Raw genomic sequence first — 19148 nt, forward strand, 5'->3', positions numbered from 1 at the left:
CAGAATTAGTTGTAACTTTCAGTAACTATGTTAAACGGCATCAGTGATAGTAAACATTTTCGACTTAAAGGGAACATCTTAAAGAAAAAATTCTTCCTTTAAGTATAGGGTTGACAGAGGCAAGTTTTACCAAGTTAAGAGTATCCTTCAATTTCTAGTATACCATTAAAAAAATTAGGTGTTGGAACTTTGTAAAATGCCTTTTTACATTGATTAAAACTATCATATAATTTTTCTAACTTCTTCTATTATTGCTGTGAATTTCATTGATATACTTTCTGATGTTAAAGCATCCTTTTATTCTTGAGATATACTCCAGTGGGTCATAATGTATAATTATTTTAATATATTTTAATATTTGCTTAGCCAAGATTTCCTTTAGGATTCTTGGATCTATATGCAGAGTTAAAATGGGACTTTGTTTTTTTAATATTGTCCTCATGTGGCTTGGAATCAAAATCATATAAAATAAATTGGATAATTTTGGGTTTTATTGGTTTTAAGAACTTGTAAAAATAGAAGAACTTTTCCTTAAAAGTTTGGTAGAATTCATATACAAAACCATGTTCGCAGGCCTGAAGCTTTTCTGGGAAGTGAATGATTTAAAACTCTCTATGCTTATGGTTGTATTCAAGTTTTATATTCCCTTTGTGGCAAATTTGGCATTGTATATTTTCTATCAATTTATCCATTTTTTTCATTTCCTCTAGTTTTTAAAAGTTTGTTACAAAATAATCATATATTGTTTTTAAAATAATAATAGCTTTAAAAAACATTCCTTTGTATCTTCATTCTGTGTATTATTTGCCTATTTCCTGTTTATTTGCATATTTTCTCTTTAATTATTGAGTCTCCCTTATTTATCTTTTCAAAGAAATTTAGTTTTTTTATAACTAAAAATTTTTAAACTATTTTGAAATACTTTCAGACTTTCAGAAGATTAGCAAAGACAATACAGGAAGTTCCCATATACCCTTCACCCAGCTTCCTATAACATTAACAACTTACATAAAATTATTAAAAACTAAGAAACTAATATTAGTACAACACTGTTAACTAAGCTACAGATTTTATTCAGATTTCCTCAGTTTTTCCACTAATGCTCTGTTTCTCTTCCAGGATCCAAAATAGGATACCATACCTTATGGGCTGAATTATGTTTCCCCAAAATTCGTATGTGGAAGTCCTAACTCTTAGTACCTCAGAATGTGACAGTATTTTGAGACAGTACCTTTAAAGAGGTAATTAAGTTAAAATGAGGTCATTAAGATGGACCCTAATCCAATATGATTTGGGTCTTCATAAGAAGAAATTAGCGCACAGGAACACACAAAGGGAAGACCATGTGAAGACACAGAGAGAAGATGGCCATCTACAAGCCAAGGAGAGAGGTCTCAGAAGAAACCAACCCTACTGATGCCTTGACCTTGGACTTTTAGATTCTAGAATTATGAGAAAATACGTTTCTGTTGTTTAAACCACCCAGTCTGGGTACTTTGTTATGGCAGCCCTAGCAAACTAATATATCATTTGTTTTTCATATTTCCTTAGTCTCCTCCAATCTGTGACAGTCTCTCAGTCTTTCCTTGCCTTTAAACAATACTCTCTTATGTTATCAACTATCAGTTGACACTTTTGAAGAGTGCTGCTAAGGTATTTTGTTGAATATCCCTCTATTTGGATTTGTCTGATGCTTTCTCATGATAAGCCTGAGGTTATGGACTTTTGGGAAGAATACAATAGAGGGGAAATGCTCTTCTCATTGCATCACACCACAGAGTACATAGTATCGATATGTCTTATTACTGGTGATGTTAACCTTGGTCACTTGGTTCGTTTGCCAGGTTTCTCCATTCTAGTTACTATTTTTCCCTTTCCGTATTTTATTCTAAGTGAATCACTAAGTTAAGCTCACACTCTAAGGGAAGGTGAATTCACTTCTTCCTGGAGGGAGGGGTATCAAAGAATTTTGGACATATGTTAAAACATAAGGGAAGGTGAATTCACTTCTTCCTGGAGGGAGGAGTATCAAAGAATTTTGGACATATGTTAAAACCACTACAGTAATGAATAAATGTTTTGGGGGAGATGATTTGAGCTTATTTAAATATCCTGTTTCTTCTTAATGTTTTTCCCACTGATTTTAGGATTTATCAGCAGGTCTTGCCTGCAACAATTATTAATGTGGTATTCTAATGATGATTTTCTATTTCCCTCATTCCTTCTAAATGTATGAGTTGGAATTCTTTTGTAACAAAGAGTTCTGTCTTCTTCCTCATTTATTAACTTAATCATTTATTCATATGAGTATGGACTTATGGATATTTATTTTGGGGGTTGAATCCGATATTATCATTATTTATTTCATTGCTCAAACTACTCCAGCTTCGACAACTGGGAACTCTTTTAAGTTGGCTTGTGTGTCTTTTTGACATGCCCTTGTTCTTATTTTCTGAAAATGATGCTTTAAGTGTACCTTGCATTTTCCCTGCCCCAGCCCTAGGTTCAGTCATTTCTCTAACCCTTGTTCCAGAATTTTTTTTTTACTTGTAGCGTATTCACTGCCATTCAAATCTAAGTATTCGTTAATTTTCTTTTTCAACCTAAGGGTTATTTAGGAATTTGTTTTAATTTTCCAAACATGTGAGGTATATTTAAGCTATCCTTTTAAGAAACTTAATTTATAATTTAATGCATTATGACTAAAGGACATAGTTTGTATGACACTGATCCTTTGGAATCTGAGGTTCCCTTTGAAATATTATCTCTGGTTTATTTTTGGTAAATATTCAGTAAATATTCTGTGCATGTTAAAACAAAAAGTGAATTATTTGTCACATGAAGAGCTCTATATATGCCTAAATAGCTTAAGTCTACAGCTTAATTGTACTGTTGAGATATTTGCTAATTGCTTCTTTCTCTTCAATCTATCAGTTTCTCAGAGGTATGTCAGAATTTCCAACAATTATTTCTTTCTTATGTCAATTGTTGATAAATATACACACATACACACAAGCACACACACGTGCCCTTGGCAGCATATATGCCCTTGGTAGCTATATCCTCTAAATCCACTGTATCTTTTCCGCATATACAGTGTCTATATTGGTTAGATATTCCAGTTACCTATTTATTTCTGCATAACAAATTACTGAAAAACCTAGGGGCATAAAACAAGCATTTTTCTCACAGTTCTGTGGATCACAGATCTGGGAAGGGCTTGGCTGAGTGGTTTGTTTCTAGTGTATGCAGTGTCAGCTGGCATGGCTGGGGCTGGAAGACCCACTTCTAAGGTGGCTCTTCATTCATATATCTGGCAACTGGGCTGCGAAGTTTGGAATAGCTGGGGGATGCATGGGCACTGCTCAGTAAACTCTCTTTCCACATTTACTCCACCTGGCACCTTGCATTTACTTCCAGCAGGGTAATAGGGTAGTAGGGCTTCTTATCTGCAGAATACACTTACTCCTCTCAAGTCCCCCACCCCCAAAGTCTTATCTCACTGTGATATTGTCTTGAAGTCAGGGCTTAGCCAACTGAATGAGACCCAGATGAGCATGAGTGCTATGTGTATAGTTCAAGTATAGTATCTCTCAATTTAAAGACCTGTAAAGAAACATTATCTGTCCCCTGCCCCCAGTATCCCTGAAACATCCACATGTGATAACGAGATAGGACAATTACAATAACACTTCAGTTGAAAAAGCAGGGGAACAGGATACACATAGCAGTTACTAGTCTATAGCAATTCTGAAATTCATTTCAACACATACTGCCAATTCCTTGATTAGGACCAGTCCTGCTCCCTGGGAAAATTCTCTTAAGGTCCTGGCTTTACCCTCTGGCCTCTTGATTCTGTCCTCTGAGCTACCCTTCCTTTTCCCTAAGAAACTGACTATATTTGCAATTGAGTGGCCTTCTCAGCCTGCTTCTTGCCCATAGAAGGGTGGGGGTGGGGAAAGTGTCTTTTAAAATTTTGCACTATCTCTTTTCTTTTTAATTCAAGATGATAGTGCTCCTACCTATGCTATTCATTGAAAAACGTAGGTTTCCTATGAATCTTACTGGATTTCATTCTATTAGACAGAAGTCACATTTACAAATCTCTTTAAGACAGGAAGTTTTCTATCTTGGGTCCTGTGGTTACTGTGCTAATAATGCCTTGAGAATCTTAGAATCCCTGTTGTTTGTCAGCGAGGGTCTATGAGGCATACCCATAAGACCATCAGAAGTCCTTTAGTCTAGCTGAGAGCCTCTATGAAACACTGCCTTAGACCTTTCTTAAGTTTTAACAAAGGATTTTCCAGACCCACCCTGAGGTGGTTCTTTGCTCTGAAGCCATTTCATATTCTGAGAATCTTTTGCTAGAATAGACAGGGGATGTGCAAGTTTTATTTCCAAATCCTGACTCTAATATTTCCTCTAAATTTAACCCCAAAACTAATCAACTCCACAACAGCATTATTCACAATACCCAAAAGATGGAAGCAACTCATTGTCTATCAACAAATGAATGAATAAACAAAATACAGTATATACATACAATGCAATATTATTCCATTAAAAAGTAAGGAAATTCTGACACATGATACAACATGGATGAAACCTGAGGACATTATACAAAGTGAAATAAGCCAGCCACAAAAAAGACACGTATTGTATGATTCCACTCATGAGATGCCTAAAAGCATCAAATACTTAGAGATAGAAGTTAGAATTGTGGTTCGAATATACGAGCTGGGCAGAGGAGGGGGATGGGAAATTGTTGTTTAATGGGTATAGAGTTGTAGTTTTGCAAGATGAAAAGAAGTCTGGAGATTGATTGCATAATAATATGAAGTAATTAACACTACTAAACTGTACATTTAAAAATGGTTAAGATGGTAAATTTTGTTATATATATTTTACCACAATTAAAAAATTTAAAAAGCCAAAAACAAAACAAGACTAAGCAACTCTTTCTTTAGTTCATGCCTTTCTCTTTGTATTCTATCACAGTCAGCTAGAAAAAGCCAGGTAGTATTCTCTGCATTTTACCTAGAAACTTCCTTAGATATATCCATAAGTTCATTGGTTTACAGGTGACAGTGTTGCCAAACTTTCCAACTATTATGTACCAAAGGTTGCTTTTTCTTCTGTCTCCAGTATCATTTCTACACTGTCCTTTAAGACTCATCAACATATTCCCACTTTTATTAACCATTTCTTTGAGGCCCTTCTAGCTTCTGCCTCTGCCTGGGCCCAAAGCCAGTGCCATACGTTTTAGGCTTCTGTTATGTAAGCAACCCCCTGCTAGGCACCAGGTCCTGTTCTGGTTATCTACTGTTTGGAGGAAATGACTGATGGCAGCTGGTCTAACAGCATCTGTTTTTATCAACTCTTTATTTTGGCAGAACCTCTGCCCTGATTCCCCATCAAAATTGACTAATGGGTTGTTACTGTCAATTTCTGTAGTGATGAAGAAGGAAAATTATGGCCCAAGGTAACGTGGTGAAGAAACAAAAGAATTTCAAAACGTTCCTTCAACATATCCAGTTTTTCTTTCCATTCATTCACCCATAGCAGTCCATGATAGTTTTCTGTTTCCTTGGGTTTTCGCACGTGCACGTGCTCTCTCTCTCTCTCTGGTCATGGTTATTTTAGCTACTGTTCACATCTCTCTAGCATCTGCAATTTTTCAAGGTTAATTTTGGGGAGGTGGGCGCTGATTTAGGAGCTGAGGGAAAATATTACAAAGACATGGGCTATGGAAATTTTAGTCTGGTGGGAAAAACATCATTAAAAATCCAATATTATAATAAAAGGTGCTAATGATATGAAGAAGGTAAGCACAGTGTATTATGGGGAGAATAGAGAAGCAGTTTCTAAATGAGACTTGGAGTTCACAGAAGGCTTTAAAAAGGAGCCAGGTAGGAGCTATGATAGGTGAAGCACAACTGAGACAAAGGAACTTCAGATATAAAGGTATCTATAAAAGAATGATTTTTTGAGATAGCATGATTTAGGACCCCACAGGTAATTCTGAATCGTCTGGAACAAAGAATGTATGCAAGTGAGTGGGTGGAGAAGTTAGAAGTAGGAGGGGCTTGAATATAATGTTATAGCAAGGAGCTTGGATTTCATTCTTCAGGAGAGTGGGAAATATTGATTTTAAGCAGGGAATTGTGAGGATCATATTTACAAGTTTCAAAGATTAAACAGACAGCAGTGTTTCATGCTTAAGCTCTACGGCCCCTTGCTTGCATGGGAATTTTCTAAAGCCCTGGAATAGGCACTAACAACGAGTTTTGTGGTCAATTGTTTTCTGTAAAATTTGCAAAAGGAAGATACAATTGAATACTCTTTCTACTATAACTTGCCTCCATTACATTTTCCCTAGGCTGTGGGCATTACTGGAAATTGGTTAAGGGGAAGTTCTCGATAATTTAGTAATATACATTAAAGTAGTCTGTAGTCACTTCTGTCTATAGCTAAGTTCTGGTATAGAAATGCCTTCTGGTAATGATCTTACTACCCAACCAGCACTTGTAACATAAGCATGTAGGGCCAAAGGTCATATTGTGATAAAAATGTATATTCATAGTTTTGTATTTGTTTCTTAAAGAAGGACCCTAAACCGTATAAACGTGAGGGGCTACAAACCGAGATCTTCACCTGGAGCAATGCCAGACAGGACCAAATTATAAAAATTTGGACCAAACTATTATAAAAATTTTTTAGCTCTCTGAGAGATGAAGATCTGAACCAGGCAGAAATAGCAGAAATGGAGAGGAAGGGTCAAGGTGCATGCAGGGAGTAGAATCTATGGAACTTGGCAATTGTTTTGATTTGGGCGGTGAGTTTCAGAACGAACAAGTTATCCACCAGATAATTGTAAGGACGGAAGCCCCATTCATGGGGAGAGAACGTCAGGGAAATTCCAAATTTGGTTGGAGGATAAATCCTGTTTGGTGCTTTTGCTGCCTCTCAGGAGTCAGAAAGAGAAGTGGAGGAAAACGCTAGTCTGCGGCTCAGCTAAGCACCTAAAGGTTTGGGGGATGTTATTTGCTATATTTTCCATTTTCTGGCTGCCACTTACCAGGCTCTTGTCGGCCCTCATCTTCCGGTCCTCAAGCCACCGCACGTCAGCCACTTCCGCGCCTTCAGAGTTTCCCGGCGGTGCCCGCTCACCGGATGTGGGAGCAGCACTTCCGCCTCAGAGGGGCTCGGTCAGGAGACACAGGGCACATGCGCGGCGGGGTTTTCCGCTCAGGAGACACAGGGCGCAGGCGCGGCGGGGTTTTCCGCGGGCCCAAGTTCTGCTGGCGGGTGTGCGTCGGCGTTTGAGTGTTTGCGTTGCTGTGGCTGAATGCTTTTTCCAAACCGAGAGAGCATTCTCTTTCCGCTTAATGACCCAGGCCTCCATTTCCCCACCCGCCACGGAAAGTCACGGCGCCTTCCCAAGGGCTTTGTAGGTCTCCAGGCACCGAGGCCCAGGCGCTAATGAAGAAGAGTCATTGCTGATTTCCAGCTGCTAAACGCACGGCTCATTACATTTGGTGGGTTTTTAAAAATTATTTATTTATTTATTTAATTTTTGCTGTGTTGGGTCTTCGTTGCTGCGCGTGGGCTTTCTCTAGTTGCAGTGAGCGGGGGCTACTCTTCGTTGCGGTGTGCGGGCCTCTCATTGCGGTGGCCTCTCCTGTTGCGGAGCACGGGCTCTAGGCACATGGGCTTCAGTAGTTGTGGCGTGCAGGGTCAGTAGTTGTGGCTCGTGGGCTCCAGAGCACAGGCTCAGTAGTTGTGGCGCACGGGCTTAGTTGCCCCGCGGCATGTGGGATCTTTGCGGCCCAGGGCTCGAACCCGTGTTCCCTGCATTGGCAGGCGGATTCTTAACCACTGCATCACCAGGGAAGCCCACCTTTGGCGGTTTTACTCTGAGCCCAGAGAGCTTCATGAGTTGAGTTTCAAGTCTGCAGTGACCTTTTGTTTCCTGTATAGGAACCTGGAATTAAGGGGGGAAATTCTCAGCCATTAAGATACCAATTTCTTAAGCCAGGTTCTCAAGCAAGGGGCCAGAGTAATTGCATCCTCCTGGAGTCCCAAATTAACCCGTGACCCTGAGCCAGCTCTGGAGGATTTGGAGATTTCCATTATCTTGCCCTAAAGGGTAGCTAGATAGTGGAGGAAAACTTGACCTTATTATTACTAATGATTGTGGAACAAACAGAAATACATATTTTTATTAGTTTCCTACTTAAATTCTTTTTTTTTTTTATTTCTGTACGCCGGCCTCTCACTGTTGTGGCCTCTCCCGTTGCGGGGCACAGGCTCCGGACGCGCAAGCCTAGCGGCAATGGCTCACGGGCCCAGCCGCTCCGCGGCATGCGGGATCCTCCCGGACCGGGGCACGAACCCGCGTCCCCTGCATCCGCAGGCAGACTCCCAACCACTGCGCCACCGGGGGAAGTCCCTACTTACATTCTTTATAAGCCGTTCAAGTATACCAAAATGTAGTGGATAGTGGTAGTCCAGTGGGAAATTTTATGTCGCTGAGGAAGATGGCTGGTAACTTAGAGTGTGAATACGAATCTGCTGTGATTATACCTTGAACCATTGACTTAGAAATCTTACTTCAGTGAGGCTTACCCTGACCACCCGTTAAAAAAAGTTTAACCTACTCCCAGCCATCCTTCTTACCTCCTTGAAGGTGTTTTCTTTTGTTTCTGTTTTCTCCATTGCACTTTTTAGTTGTAATACGAAGTGTAATTTACTTATTTATTATAGCCCTGGTTTATTATTTGTCTTTCTCACACTAGAGTTAAGCTCTATGAAGGCAGGAACTGTTTTTTTCCTGCTTACTAATGTATTTCAGAGACCTAGAACAATTTTGGCTTATAGTAGGTGCTCAATAAGTAATTTATTGAATGAATGAAAAACTGAATATGTTATTTTCCAAAGACCATAAATAGAGCCCAGAGTGAGCTTGCCCTGATTGCCATGACCTATATGGAACACAGTTTTATGGGAAGTCCTGGTTGGTGAAGACAGCAGGCCAACCTATGTTTGTGGAATACCTGTTCTACCCCAAGTGATAACTTTCCACATTCCTCAGAATTTAGCATCCGTTCTCCATGAAATATTCTGATACTTTTTAAGGCATCTTAAACCTTTGGGGTTCCTTGGGCAGGACCTATGTGGTTCATCTCCATGGCATCTCTTATCTTGATATGCACATACCAGACAATAACTATTTGTTGAAAGAGCTAACTGGGTTAAGGCATTAGGTCACTTGGGAATTCAGTTAATTATCACATGAATAGTATTTGTTTTATGGAATTATGGTCCACAGTAGTAGTATTTTGCAAACTGGGGTATTTCTCTGAAGGATTTATAAGGTTTTTATGATAAATTTTTGGGTCTTCCTTTCAGTGATCCTCTGAAAAATGAACTTACACATATTCTGGGTTGTCTGGATAACCAAATACTGATGGGAGGTTTTGGTGTGCCTGTTTGTTTTTGTGTCTCTTTTGAGCATGTTAGCACTAGGTAACATAGTACATACTTTGTCACAGGTTAATAAGAACAGAGGCAGCCTTAAAAAGTAAATGATTTATTCACTCTGGATGAAGCCCAAATGACATTAAGCCACTCTGTCAGAAGCTTTCACAGTAGTTTAAAAGGAGAAAAGAGATGAGAAAAATGAGTCATAACATGTGGTACAACAGGCTTGCTGAACTAGCAGTTGGTACCGTATTTCTTTTCTGAGAGGTAATTTAGTTCAGCAAAACATAATCATTGGTGTTTTTAAGTTAATTTTTTTTTTTTTTTTTTTTGCGGTACGCGGGCCTCTCAACGTTGTGGCCTCTCCCATTGCGGAGCACAGGCTCCGGACGCGCAGACTCAGTGGCAATGGCCCACGGACCCAGCCGCTCCGCGGCACGCGGGATCCCCCCAGACCGGGGCACGAACCCGCGTGCCCCGAATCGGCAGGCGGACTCTCAACCACTGCGCCACTAGGGAAGCCCTAAGTTAATTTTTTAAATTTAAAAATTGTTGGCTTTATAGTTTTTCATTTGTTTTGCTATTTTGTGTGTTTTGTAGCTAGAAAAACTATAATATAAGGAATTTGAGCCCACCTTTATGTTTGTACATATTTAATAATATCATAACGAAAATAGTTTAAGTTGGGGACATGGGACCTTGAAAATGTGTTTTTACATTTAGCGAGTTTTAGTGGGGTGTTTATGCTTTACTCAACCTGGTGAAAAAAAGTCATTGTAGAGCTTTGGGCTTCAGGGCCAGTCCCCAGAATACTCATTTCAAGTAAGTCCAGGTGCGATAGGTCAGTGTAGGACAGATAGGTCTGTTACTGCTGGTGCTAGGGGTGCTGGTGGTGGTGAAAAATAGGAGAGAGTGATCTTAGGAAAATATAGGAAGATTGGTTGGCAAATATGGAGGAATTTTAGGTAAAGTTGGAGCTTTCTTTGCAATTTTGTTTTTGGCTCTGAATTTGTGAGTTCTCTTTCTTAGTGACCTTTCTCAAATGGGTAAGTGAAATGCAGTGTTTTTATTTCTAGATGTAAAAGAGTAAACACTAAATGGCACTTCTGTGGATGGTGCAAATCTGTTCCGTTTGTAACACTGGAAGACCTAAAGAACTGCTTAAAGTCATTGTGATAGAAGATCAGAGGAAAGAGATGCTTTTTTTCTGATACTGTCTTCCCCTCTTAACTCATTCCCCCGCCCCCTTGCCCCAACCTTCCCATCCCAGGCCCTGCATTGGGAAATAGGAGTAGAAAGAAATAAGGGCTTTTAAAAAATTTACTTTAATAGAAGGGGTACTGGGAGCAGGTGTTATTTCAGAGTCGACTTTGCTACCATGTCCAGAGTAATACTGTCCGGAGTTCAGTCAATCAGCAAATATTTATTGAACACCTACTGTGTGCCAGGCATTATCCAGGGAGCTGAAACAGTGAACAATACAGAGTCCCTGCTTTCGGACTTAATAAAACTAATACTTTATGATTCTGTTCTATTCTGTCTGTAGCTACACTCGGTACACTTTAGGTGAATATGGGTGGGCAATTTGAAGAATTTTAGTGCATTCTTTATGCTGATTTGGCTGATTTCTAGGGTAGAATACAGAGCTAGATATTGTAAAGGCTCAAATTAATTTGTTCTTTTTGTCTTTCTCTGTTTTAAGGGGTGTCATGAAAGTTGACATAAATCTTCAGAAGGTGGACATTGACCAGTGTTCAAGTGATGGCTGGTTTTCAGGAACTCACAAATGTCACCTTAACAATTCAGAGGTAAGAACATAGAGATAAAGTTCTTTGAAATCAGAAGCTCAGAAATATAATACTTTTGAATATATTGTATTTGTGTGGGTAGGTGAACAAGAGGCATCTTACTGGGAAAAAAATCTCCTATGCAGGTCTGAATGTTGCCAAATGAACTGAAAGAGGAGTAGAAAATGAAATTTGTGCAGAATAACTGTTCATTTGGGGACTAAGAGAAGGCTGAAACTAAAATTATGTCGGAAGTTTGGCTTTAGTCAAAGGCTGACCCTATTGTTCAAAATGGGCTGGAAATCAAAATAGCCCTGAGGTGAGAAACCAGTCCCAAGAGGGGTCAACCAAATTATGCACATTTTTGTGGAGTATGATGCTTGTTGAAACATTGATAGTATTCATTCAGACACCCTGCCATCTGCTAGAAAAGCAATAGAGAAAGTATGGCTAGGAGATTTTGAAAAAAAGGAGAAAACTGTACACAGGAAACTGAAACAGAAATGTGTGTATTTGGTGTGTTTTTTCCAATTTGCAGTTCCTATCCATACTTGATTTCATGGAACTCTGGTTGGTAAGGGACAGGCAGAGAGATCATACTTCTGGAAATAAGGCTGTCACTTGTCTTTTTTTTTTAACTTTTTTTTTATTGAATGAAAGATTCTTTAAATTCTGTAGTGCTTTACAATTTTCAAGTTTCACACAGTTGATTTCATATAATCCCATAATAACCCTATTTTCCCCTCTACCCCTATATTATATTATATATATATATTATATTATATTATATATATATTCCCCATTCCCTCTCCCCACTGGTAACCACTAGTTTCTTCTCTGTATCTGTGAGTCTGCTTCTTTTTTATTATATTCACTAGTTTGTTGTATTTTTTAGATTTCATATGTAAGTGATATCACACAGTATTTGTCTTTCCCTGCCTGACTTATTACATTTAGCATAATGCCCTCCAGGTTCAAACATGTTGCTGCAAATGGCAACATTTCATTCTCTTTATGGCTGTGTAGTATTACATTGTGTAATACTTCTTTATTCATTCATCTGTTGATGGACACTTAGGTTGCTTCCATATTTTGGCAATTGTAAATAATGCTGCTATGAGCATTGGGCTGCGTGTATCTTTTCAAGTTAGTGTCACTTGTCTTCTGTAGTTTCAGAGATGACATGTGATGACATCCTCATTTCATTTTCAGTAATCTTATCTCTGAGGTCCCCAAATGCTCTGAAACAAATGTACAATAAAGCTCCTGACCTTAAGTACTTGGGCTATCTCAACTTTCCATGAATTTATGAGGAAAGTCAGCTTGATTTATTTAAAATAGGGAATATTCATATAAATGTAGTAATCTACATGTTCAGTTTGAATTTTTGCCAAATACTCCCGCAGCCCACCACTACCCAAGTAATCTTCCACAGTTCCCCACATCCCCCTACATTCCACGCACACCTCCACCTGCCCTCCATACTTCCCACCACAATATCCCTCAATCCTCCCACCCCCGATGAAACCCCCCAAATCCAAATCCCCCACATCCCTCTAAGCCCATCGCACATCCCCACCATGTTTCCATGACCCCCTCTTCCTCAGTACCCAACACGTCCCCACTCCCACATCTCCATACACCTCCACGTAGCCAACCCTCTGCACAGCCCTCACTTCCTTCACTCCCTGCCCCCAATTTGGGACCCAATTATGTCAATGAAGTGCTTCTATCTTGTCAAGTCACAGAGGTCAAGATCCTCTTTTCATCTCCCTTCACTGTTTGTTCTTATGGTTTTGAACTTTTCTGAGTTCCCACTTCCCTTTGGATGGTTCTGGCGTTTCTAAAGATATGAATTTCAGTTACTGATTTGGTAAATATCTTTAGCCTGATTATTATCTCCATGCCAATGGCGTATAGCTCCAAAGCTTTGTCTTTTAGCCAGAGTGGAATTTTTCCTGCATGGGTGTCATATTGTGGATATTGATCTGTATGTGCTCATTTCTGTATAGCCTTGTTTCAGTGGTGCTCCTGGGTGGTTCAATAAACAGTCTGTCTAGAAACAAGGAGATATTTTTTTATCAGTCTGTTACAGTTGCTGCTTGCCTCTAATTATCTTGTTGTTTTTCTTCCATATAGCACATCTATGTATTTGACTAGATGGTCTTATTGGGTGGCCTTTTGGAAGATTGATTTATTTTCATTGCATCAGGATTATCAATTTTCTGAGAGTTGTGTCTTTTTAAAGCTTTCAAATAAAGCTAAGTTATTTCAAGATAAAATATTATCCTCTATTCTGGTAAAGAAAGATCAGGGTGAATGTGTAACTTTTGGCTTTATATATGGGAGCATTGCATTTATTCAATTCCTATAGGAAAAAACCAGAAAAACATACCCTGTAAGACAACCAACAGTTCAATGAATCTCATTTGAAAATGTTGTACAAAGAGGTTCAATGATCAAAAAATAACATCAACAAACACTGAATCTACAAAATGCATGTTTTGAAAACTCTGGATCCCTCGACCCCTTTACTTGCCCAGGTCCTAGGGTTGGGAGTCGAGATCTTGGTGTCCTAGGCTGGGCCCCTGAGGCCCTTGGTGGGTAGTCTGATTGACACAGGGCTGGCCTGGAACTTCTCTAAGGTTCTGGAGTTGGTGTTGGTCACTCTAGGTACCTGCCGCCGGTCCATACCACATCCTCAGACTTGGGACCAGCAGTGGTCTTTCAGTCCTTCCCTGTAGTGAGGTGAATTGGAGACTAGGAACTGGCTTCTACTGATGTTTTTATTGCTTGGGAAACAGAAAGAAAAGCTCTTGTTCAGGGTGTTTTTCATCTGCACTGGCTCGCCTTTGTTCCTTGTCACAGATTTTCTGTCACAGACCCCAAGGATCATTGTGTAAACCAGCTTGTTTTGGGACGTATCTACCACGATTCGTATTTGTAGGGTGTAGGGGCCTGTCTATGAAAATCCGCATCACTAGAAACAGAGACACTCTTCGTGTTTACTGGGTTTTATTTTGCCACTATTTAACATTCTTCTCTTGTAAATACCACAGGGAGTTACAAATTTCAAAGTTATAATTGAGGCAAACTTTTCACTTAAAAATTTTTTTTCCAGTGTGTTGGCTTTTCAGCCTCCAAGGTATCTTAAACTAGTATAGCGAGTCTGACGTTGGAAACAGATAAGTGGTATGTAACCAATGAGAGAAGCCTCAGGAGCATTTTAGAAAGGCATGGGATAGTTTGTGAGGAGAATAAATTCTCAACAAGTTTGGGTTGTTATCGAGTCTAGGAGGCCAATAAGTATTTTTTGAAGGGCATAGTAAATTGAGATCTGAGTCGACACCCTGAACTGGATTGCAGGATTATTCTGGCTATTCTTATGACTGATTCAGATCACTGCTACCTGGACTTGATCATGTTTTCAGTATCCATTTAAATAATTCTTGACCTATGTCATATCATTGTTTGCTTTGAGTACACAAAATCTTCTCCTACAGAATAGTTTATGAAAAACATTCAAATAAATTGATATTGCTGTTTTAAAGGTTTTCTTTTGCTTTGTTTCCATTAGAAGAATTTTTAAAATCACTATTTAAAGTAGGAAACATTAGGACAGTGGTCTTGAAACTTTTTGATTATATTCTATTAGTAAAAATGCTTTAAGCATCCACCAATGGTACTTGTATATTTTTTATGCTATAAAGTATATGCATCTTTTGTTATATATTCTGTATATTATAAATCAGAAAACTTAATTGGGTTGAGATAAATATGAAATACGGTTTTAATGTAGATTATATTTTATGAAAATAAATGTATCTTTAATGAGAGCAATGTAATTGACTGATTTACAGTTTTTGAAAAATTTTCAGTGACAGTGTTATGATTGATTATGCTTCATCATTTAAAAAAAACTTAGTTTAGTCATTTGCAGAGACGTGGATGGATCTAGAGACTGTCATACAGAGTGAAGTAAGTCAGAAAGAGAAAAACAAATATCGTATATTAACGCATATATGTGGAATCTGAAATAATTGGTATAGACGATCTTTGTAAATAGACGATTTACAAAGCAGAAATAGAGACACAGACGTAGAGAACAAATGTATGGATACCAAGGGGGAAAGGCCGGGGGTGGGATGAATTGGGAGATTGGAATTGACATATATACACTGTTGATACTATGTATAAAATAGATAACTAATGAGAACCTACTGTATAGCACAGGGAACTCTACTCAGTGCTCTGTGGTGACCTAAATGGGAAGGAAATCCAAAAAAAGAGGGGATATATGTATATGTATAGCTGATTCACTTTGCTGTACAGCAGAAACTAACACAACATTGTAAAGCAACTATACTGCAATAAAAATTAAAAACAAACAAACAAAATCTTAGTTTAATACTTAGTAATGCAATGATTCAGAAGTCTCTAAGTTCAGTTTATTTTCATATTTAGTTTTAGTGTCTGTCATAGTTGAAAATATGCCTCACAAGGATATGTCAATCCCAACTGAAGAAATTAATTGTTGACTATATTTTCTAAATAACAGTGTTCATTTCTCAGTTCCATCTACCAATTTTGCCAAGGTTATTTTCAGAAATACAGCTGGCAGTTTTTCATCTTACCTGAAGTCAGCTGGTCCCTACTAATTGGAAAGCTGGGCATCTTAATATTTTAAAAGAATAGGTTAAAAATCCACTCAGACTTTCATGGGGAATATTTTCAAACAGATGAGGAAATTTTATTTCCAAGTTTAAACTGTATGGCTATGTGAGTATTTATAGTTTTTGGCAACAAAACCCACAGAACACTGAAAATATTTCCAAATATCCATTTTCAAAATGCTCACTTCAGAAGGCTTTCACATGGATTATCGAAGTGTCACAGTTACTTTGAAGGAAGAGCTTATATATTAAAAAAAAAAAACAAAACCTGCTACGTAGACACTACTGACATCCAGTTGTCATAGAGCAGGTCAGCAAGTTTAGAACATTTGCCTTTTTTGTAAACAGCAATGCATAACTAATCTTCGCGTTTAGAAGCAAGTAGTTCACTCTGATAATCAGAAAATCTTTGTGTGGGAAAAGGTTCTCCAGGTCACACACCATCTTATTATGAAGAGTTGGAAATATTTTACAATTTAAAATAATATACTCTGTAAATCCATGTAGATGGTCGTATATAAAAGGTAATACATTGAAATGTGAAAGCAAATATAGGAACCAAGTAACCACTGTCAATATTTCTGTCTTAAAACTCCCAGTTTTACCTCTGGTGCCTTATCAGTATTATGGTCATATGAAATGTGGATTGAGTGAAGGCATTAATGTCAATCCAAGCCTTAAATATTACTAAAGCTAAATTTATTTCTTATTTTTTTATTAAAAAAGTTAAATATAAATAGAACTTTTAGTATTTTTTCCCCCACATGTGTCCTCTGCTTTGGAGACCACTTCTTGAGGTTATCAGATTCACTGTTCTATCCAGAATCACAGGAATGGTTTTGTTGTCAGCTCAGCCAGTGGTTTTATATAGCGATAAGACAATTTTTGGATATCTCTTCTTTTCTATTGAATGCACTGAATGAGAGTCGATGTGTAGCTCCTTACTACTTCGTTAGATGTAACTCAGTGAATCTCTAAAGAAATCTTTTTAAAAAGTTAAAATATAGGAAAGGGTATAATTTAGTACACAAGAAAAGAAATTTAATGCAAAAATCTAAAGAAAGCAGAGGGAATTAATCATTCTCTTTTGAAAGCCCTCTTATATACAGAACATAGCTTAATCGTTTGGCTGTGGCAGGATTTAGAGTACCTTCCTAGAGCTCTTTTATTTAATTCAATTTCTGCTTGAGTGAAATTGTTTAGAAACCGTTATATATTCGTTTTCATCTTGTGGCTGAAATGTCAACATTGCTCTTCTTTTCTCTAGAAAGGTTCTGCATTACATATGTTATCGTTCACCTATCTCCAGAACTGTGCTGTTCAGTATGAGAACCACAAGCTACATATGGCTACTGAAATGAAAATCAATTAAAATTAAACAAAATTAAGAATTCAGGTCCTTAGCCCCATTAACCTGATTTGAAATATATAGTAACCACATGGAACCATTGGACCCTGGACAATTAGTGGACAAACTGGGCTCTTGAATATGGCCTAGCTTATAGTGTAGTCAAACCACACAAATTATTGAAACCTTTGAAATGCCTGAATTTCCTTATATGGATGAATCAGTAACATTGCCTTTAAATTCACTAAGGGACATTTAAGGACAAACTTGAAATGAATTTTGGCTTATGTAATCATTCTTATGATCTACAGTGTTAACTCAGTTGAAAATAAGTAATGGTAAACCTGCAAGCTATTTTTAATGCCATTATTTTACACTGAAAACTGAAAAAATCTTCCAGTAAACGGGGAAAAGTAAATACTAGTAATCTTCTAGACATTTAAATTTCCACTGTGTTTGTAGTAAAACTTCTGTTTTCTCTCATTATCAATACAAAATGTGATTCATGTGAAATCGCACTCTTCTGCTAAGATGTAGGGCAGTGATCAGGTGTTCATTGGTGCCTAGCACAGTGCCTGGTACATATATTGAATTAATGGAGGCAACCTGCTCTTTGGGTAGATGGCCTTCTTATAATAATATAGAGTTACTGCTTTTGATTTCTCCCACTGGAATTGCTCAAAATAAAGTTAAACTTTTTTTTTTTTTTTTTTTTCCTTCACAGCAGCCACTCAGATATTTGAAGACTGCTGTCAGCCTGCTTCTAAGTCTTTCTTTTAGGCTAAATATCTTCTGTTTCAGTCAAGTATCGTTTTACTAGGTTTAACCAAAAGAGGCCATACCACTACTGTATGACTCCCCATTTGTTTTTGAACTTGTCAAGACCTAACTTGTTTGATTTTGTTACATAGTCCTTTCTAAAATTAATGGGAAACTGATGATATTTTCAGAGTTTTCATTGTGCTCCTGAAAGTTATTTGGACTAAATATTCTGGACTTGCTCCAAAACTAGAGTTAGGAAATAGTATTCCAAAATAACTGTACTGGGGTGCCTAATAAGTCAGTTAAGGGAAAGCTGACTCTCTCTTTTTTTAATTTAATTTTTTTAAACTTTTAATTTTATATTGGAGTATAGTTGATAAACAGTGTTGTGTTAGTTTCAGGTGTACAGCAAAGTGATTCAGTTATACATATACATGTATCTGTCCTTTTTCAAATTCTTGTTCAGAGCTGGCTCTCTTGTTCAGAGAAAGATGTTTCCAGGAACAGAGCAAGGGTTCACCAGTGGCTATTGCCATCTTGTGGTTGGGGGAAAGGGAGAAAGAGAGGGCATTTTGCAAGGCTTATAAAAACTTCATGCAACATTGGCTATATGGTTGGAGTAGGTGCCTCTTAAGTATCTTTGCAACCCTAAGATTTTATACTTCTAGCGAACTGTAAAGGGAAAAACTGAAAGGTGTTTCCATCCAAAGGCAATGCTCTGACTATCCTTGCATTGGCAATACCTTGAATTCTCACATTGCATGTGATTGTGCCTGCAAAACTTGAGATTTTCTTATTTTGCTCTATGGTAATGATAAAGCAAACTGCTATTCATCATTGGCGCCTTCATTCAAGCTAGCTTATAGGATTTGATTTCCACTTACTCATTAAGCACTTTGGTGATGGTTATGGACGACTAACACATTCTGAGGAAGTGAGAAGGAAAAGCCAAAACATGTTTAGTTGACTTTAGGTTGCGAATCTGGGATGATGTGAGCCAGAAAGGAGGCAATATAGGGGAGTATTATTATTTTTTTCTCTAATTTGCTTCTTTTGCTTATGAAGGAATCAGATACCTTAGAGTAGAAGATAAAT

At 38.0% G+C, this 19148-nt stretch overlaps 1 protein-coding gene across 1 annotated transcript in view; it reads left to right on the top strand.

Moving 5' to 3' along the window:
* GPR158 (G protein-coupled receptor 158) overlaps positions 1 to 19148 on the top strand; it is a gene marked incomplete at both ends in the record, with an annotated part of 321322 nt that overhangs the window by 18903 nt on the left and 283271 nt on the right. The window contains one exon of the mRNA XM_082648327.1: positions 11186 to 11291. Coding sequence (XP_082504453.1) covers positions 11186 to 11291 — 106 coding nt within the window. The remainder of the gene's footprint in view (positions 1 to 11185; positions 11292 to 19148) is intronic.

The sequence above is a fragment of the Grampus griseus genome (genome assembly GCF_964374135.1).
Source record: "Grampus griseus genome assembly, chromosome: 2".
Taxonomy (NCBI): Eukaryota; Metazoa; Chordata; class Mammalia; order Artiodactyla; family Delphinidae; genus Grampus; species Grampus griseus.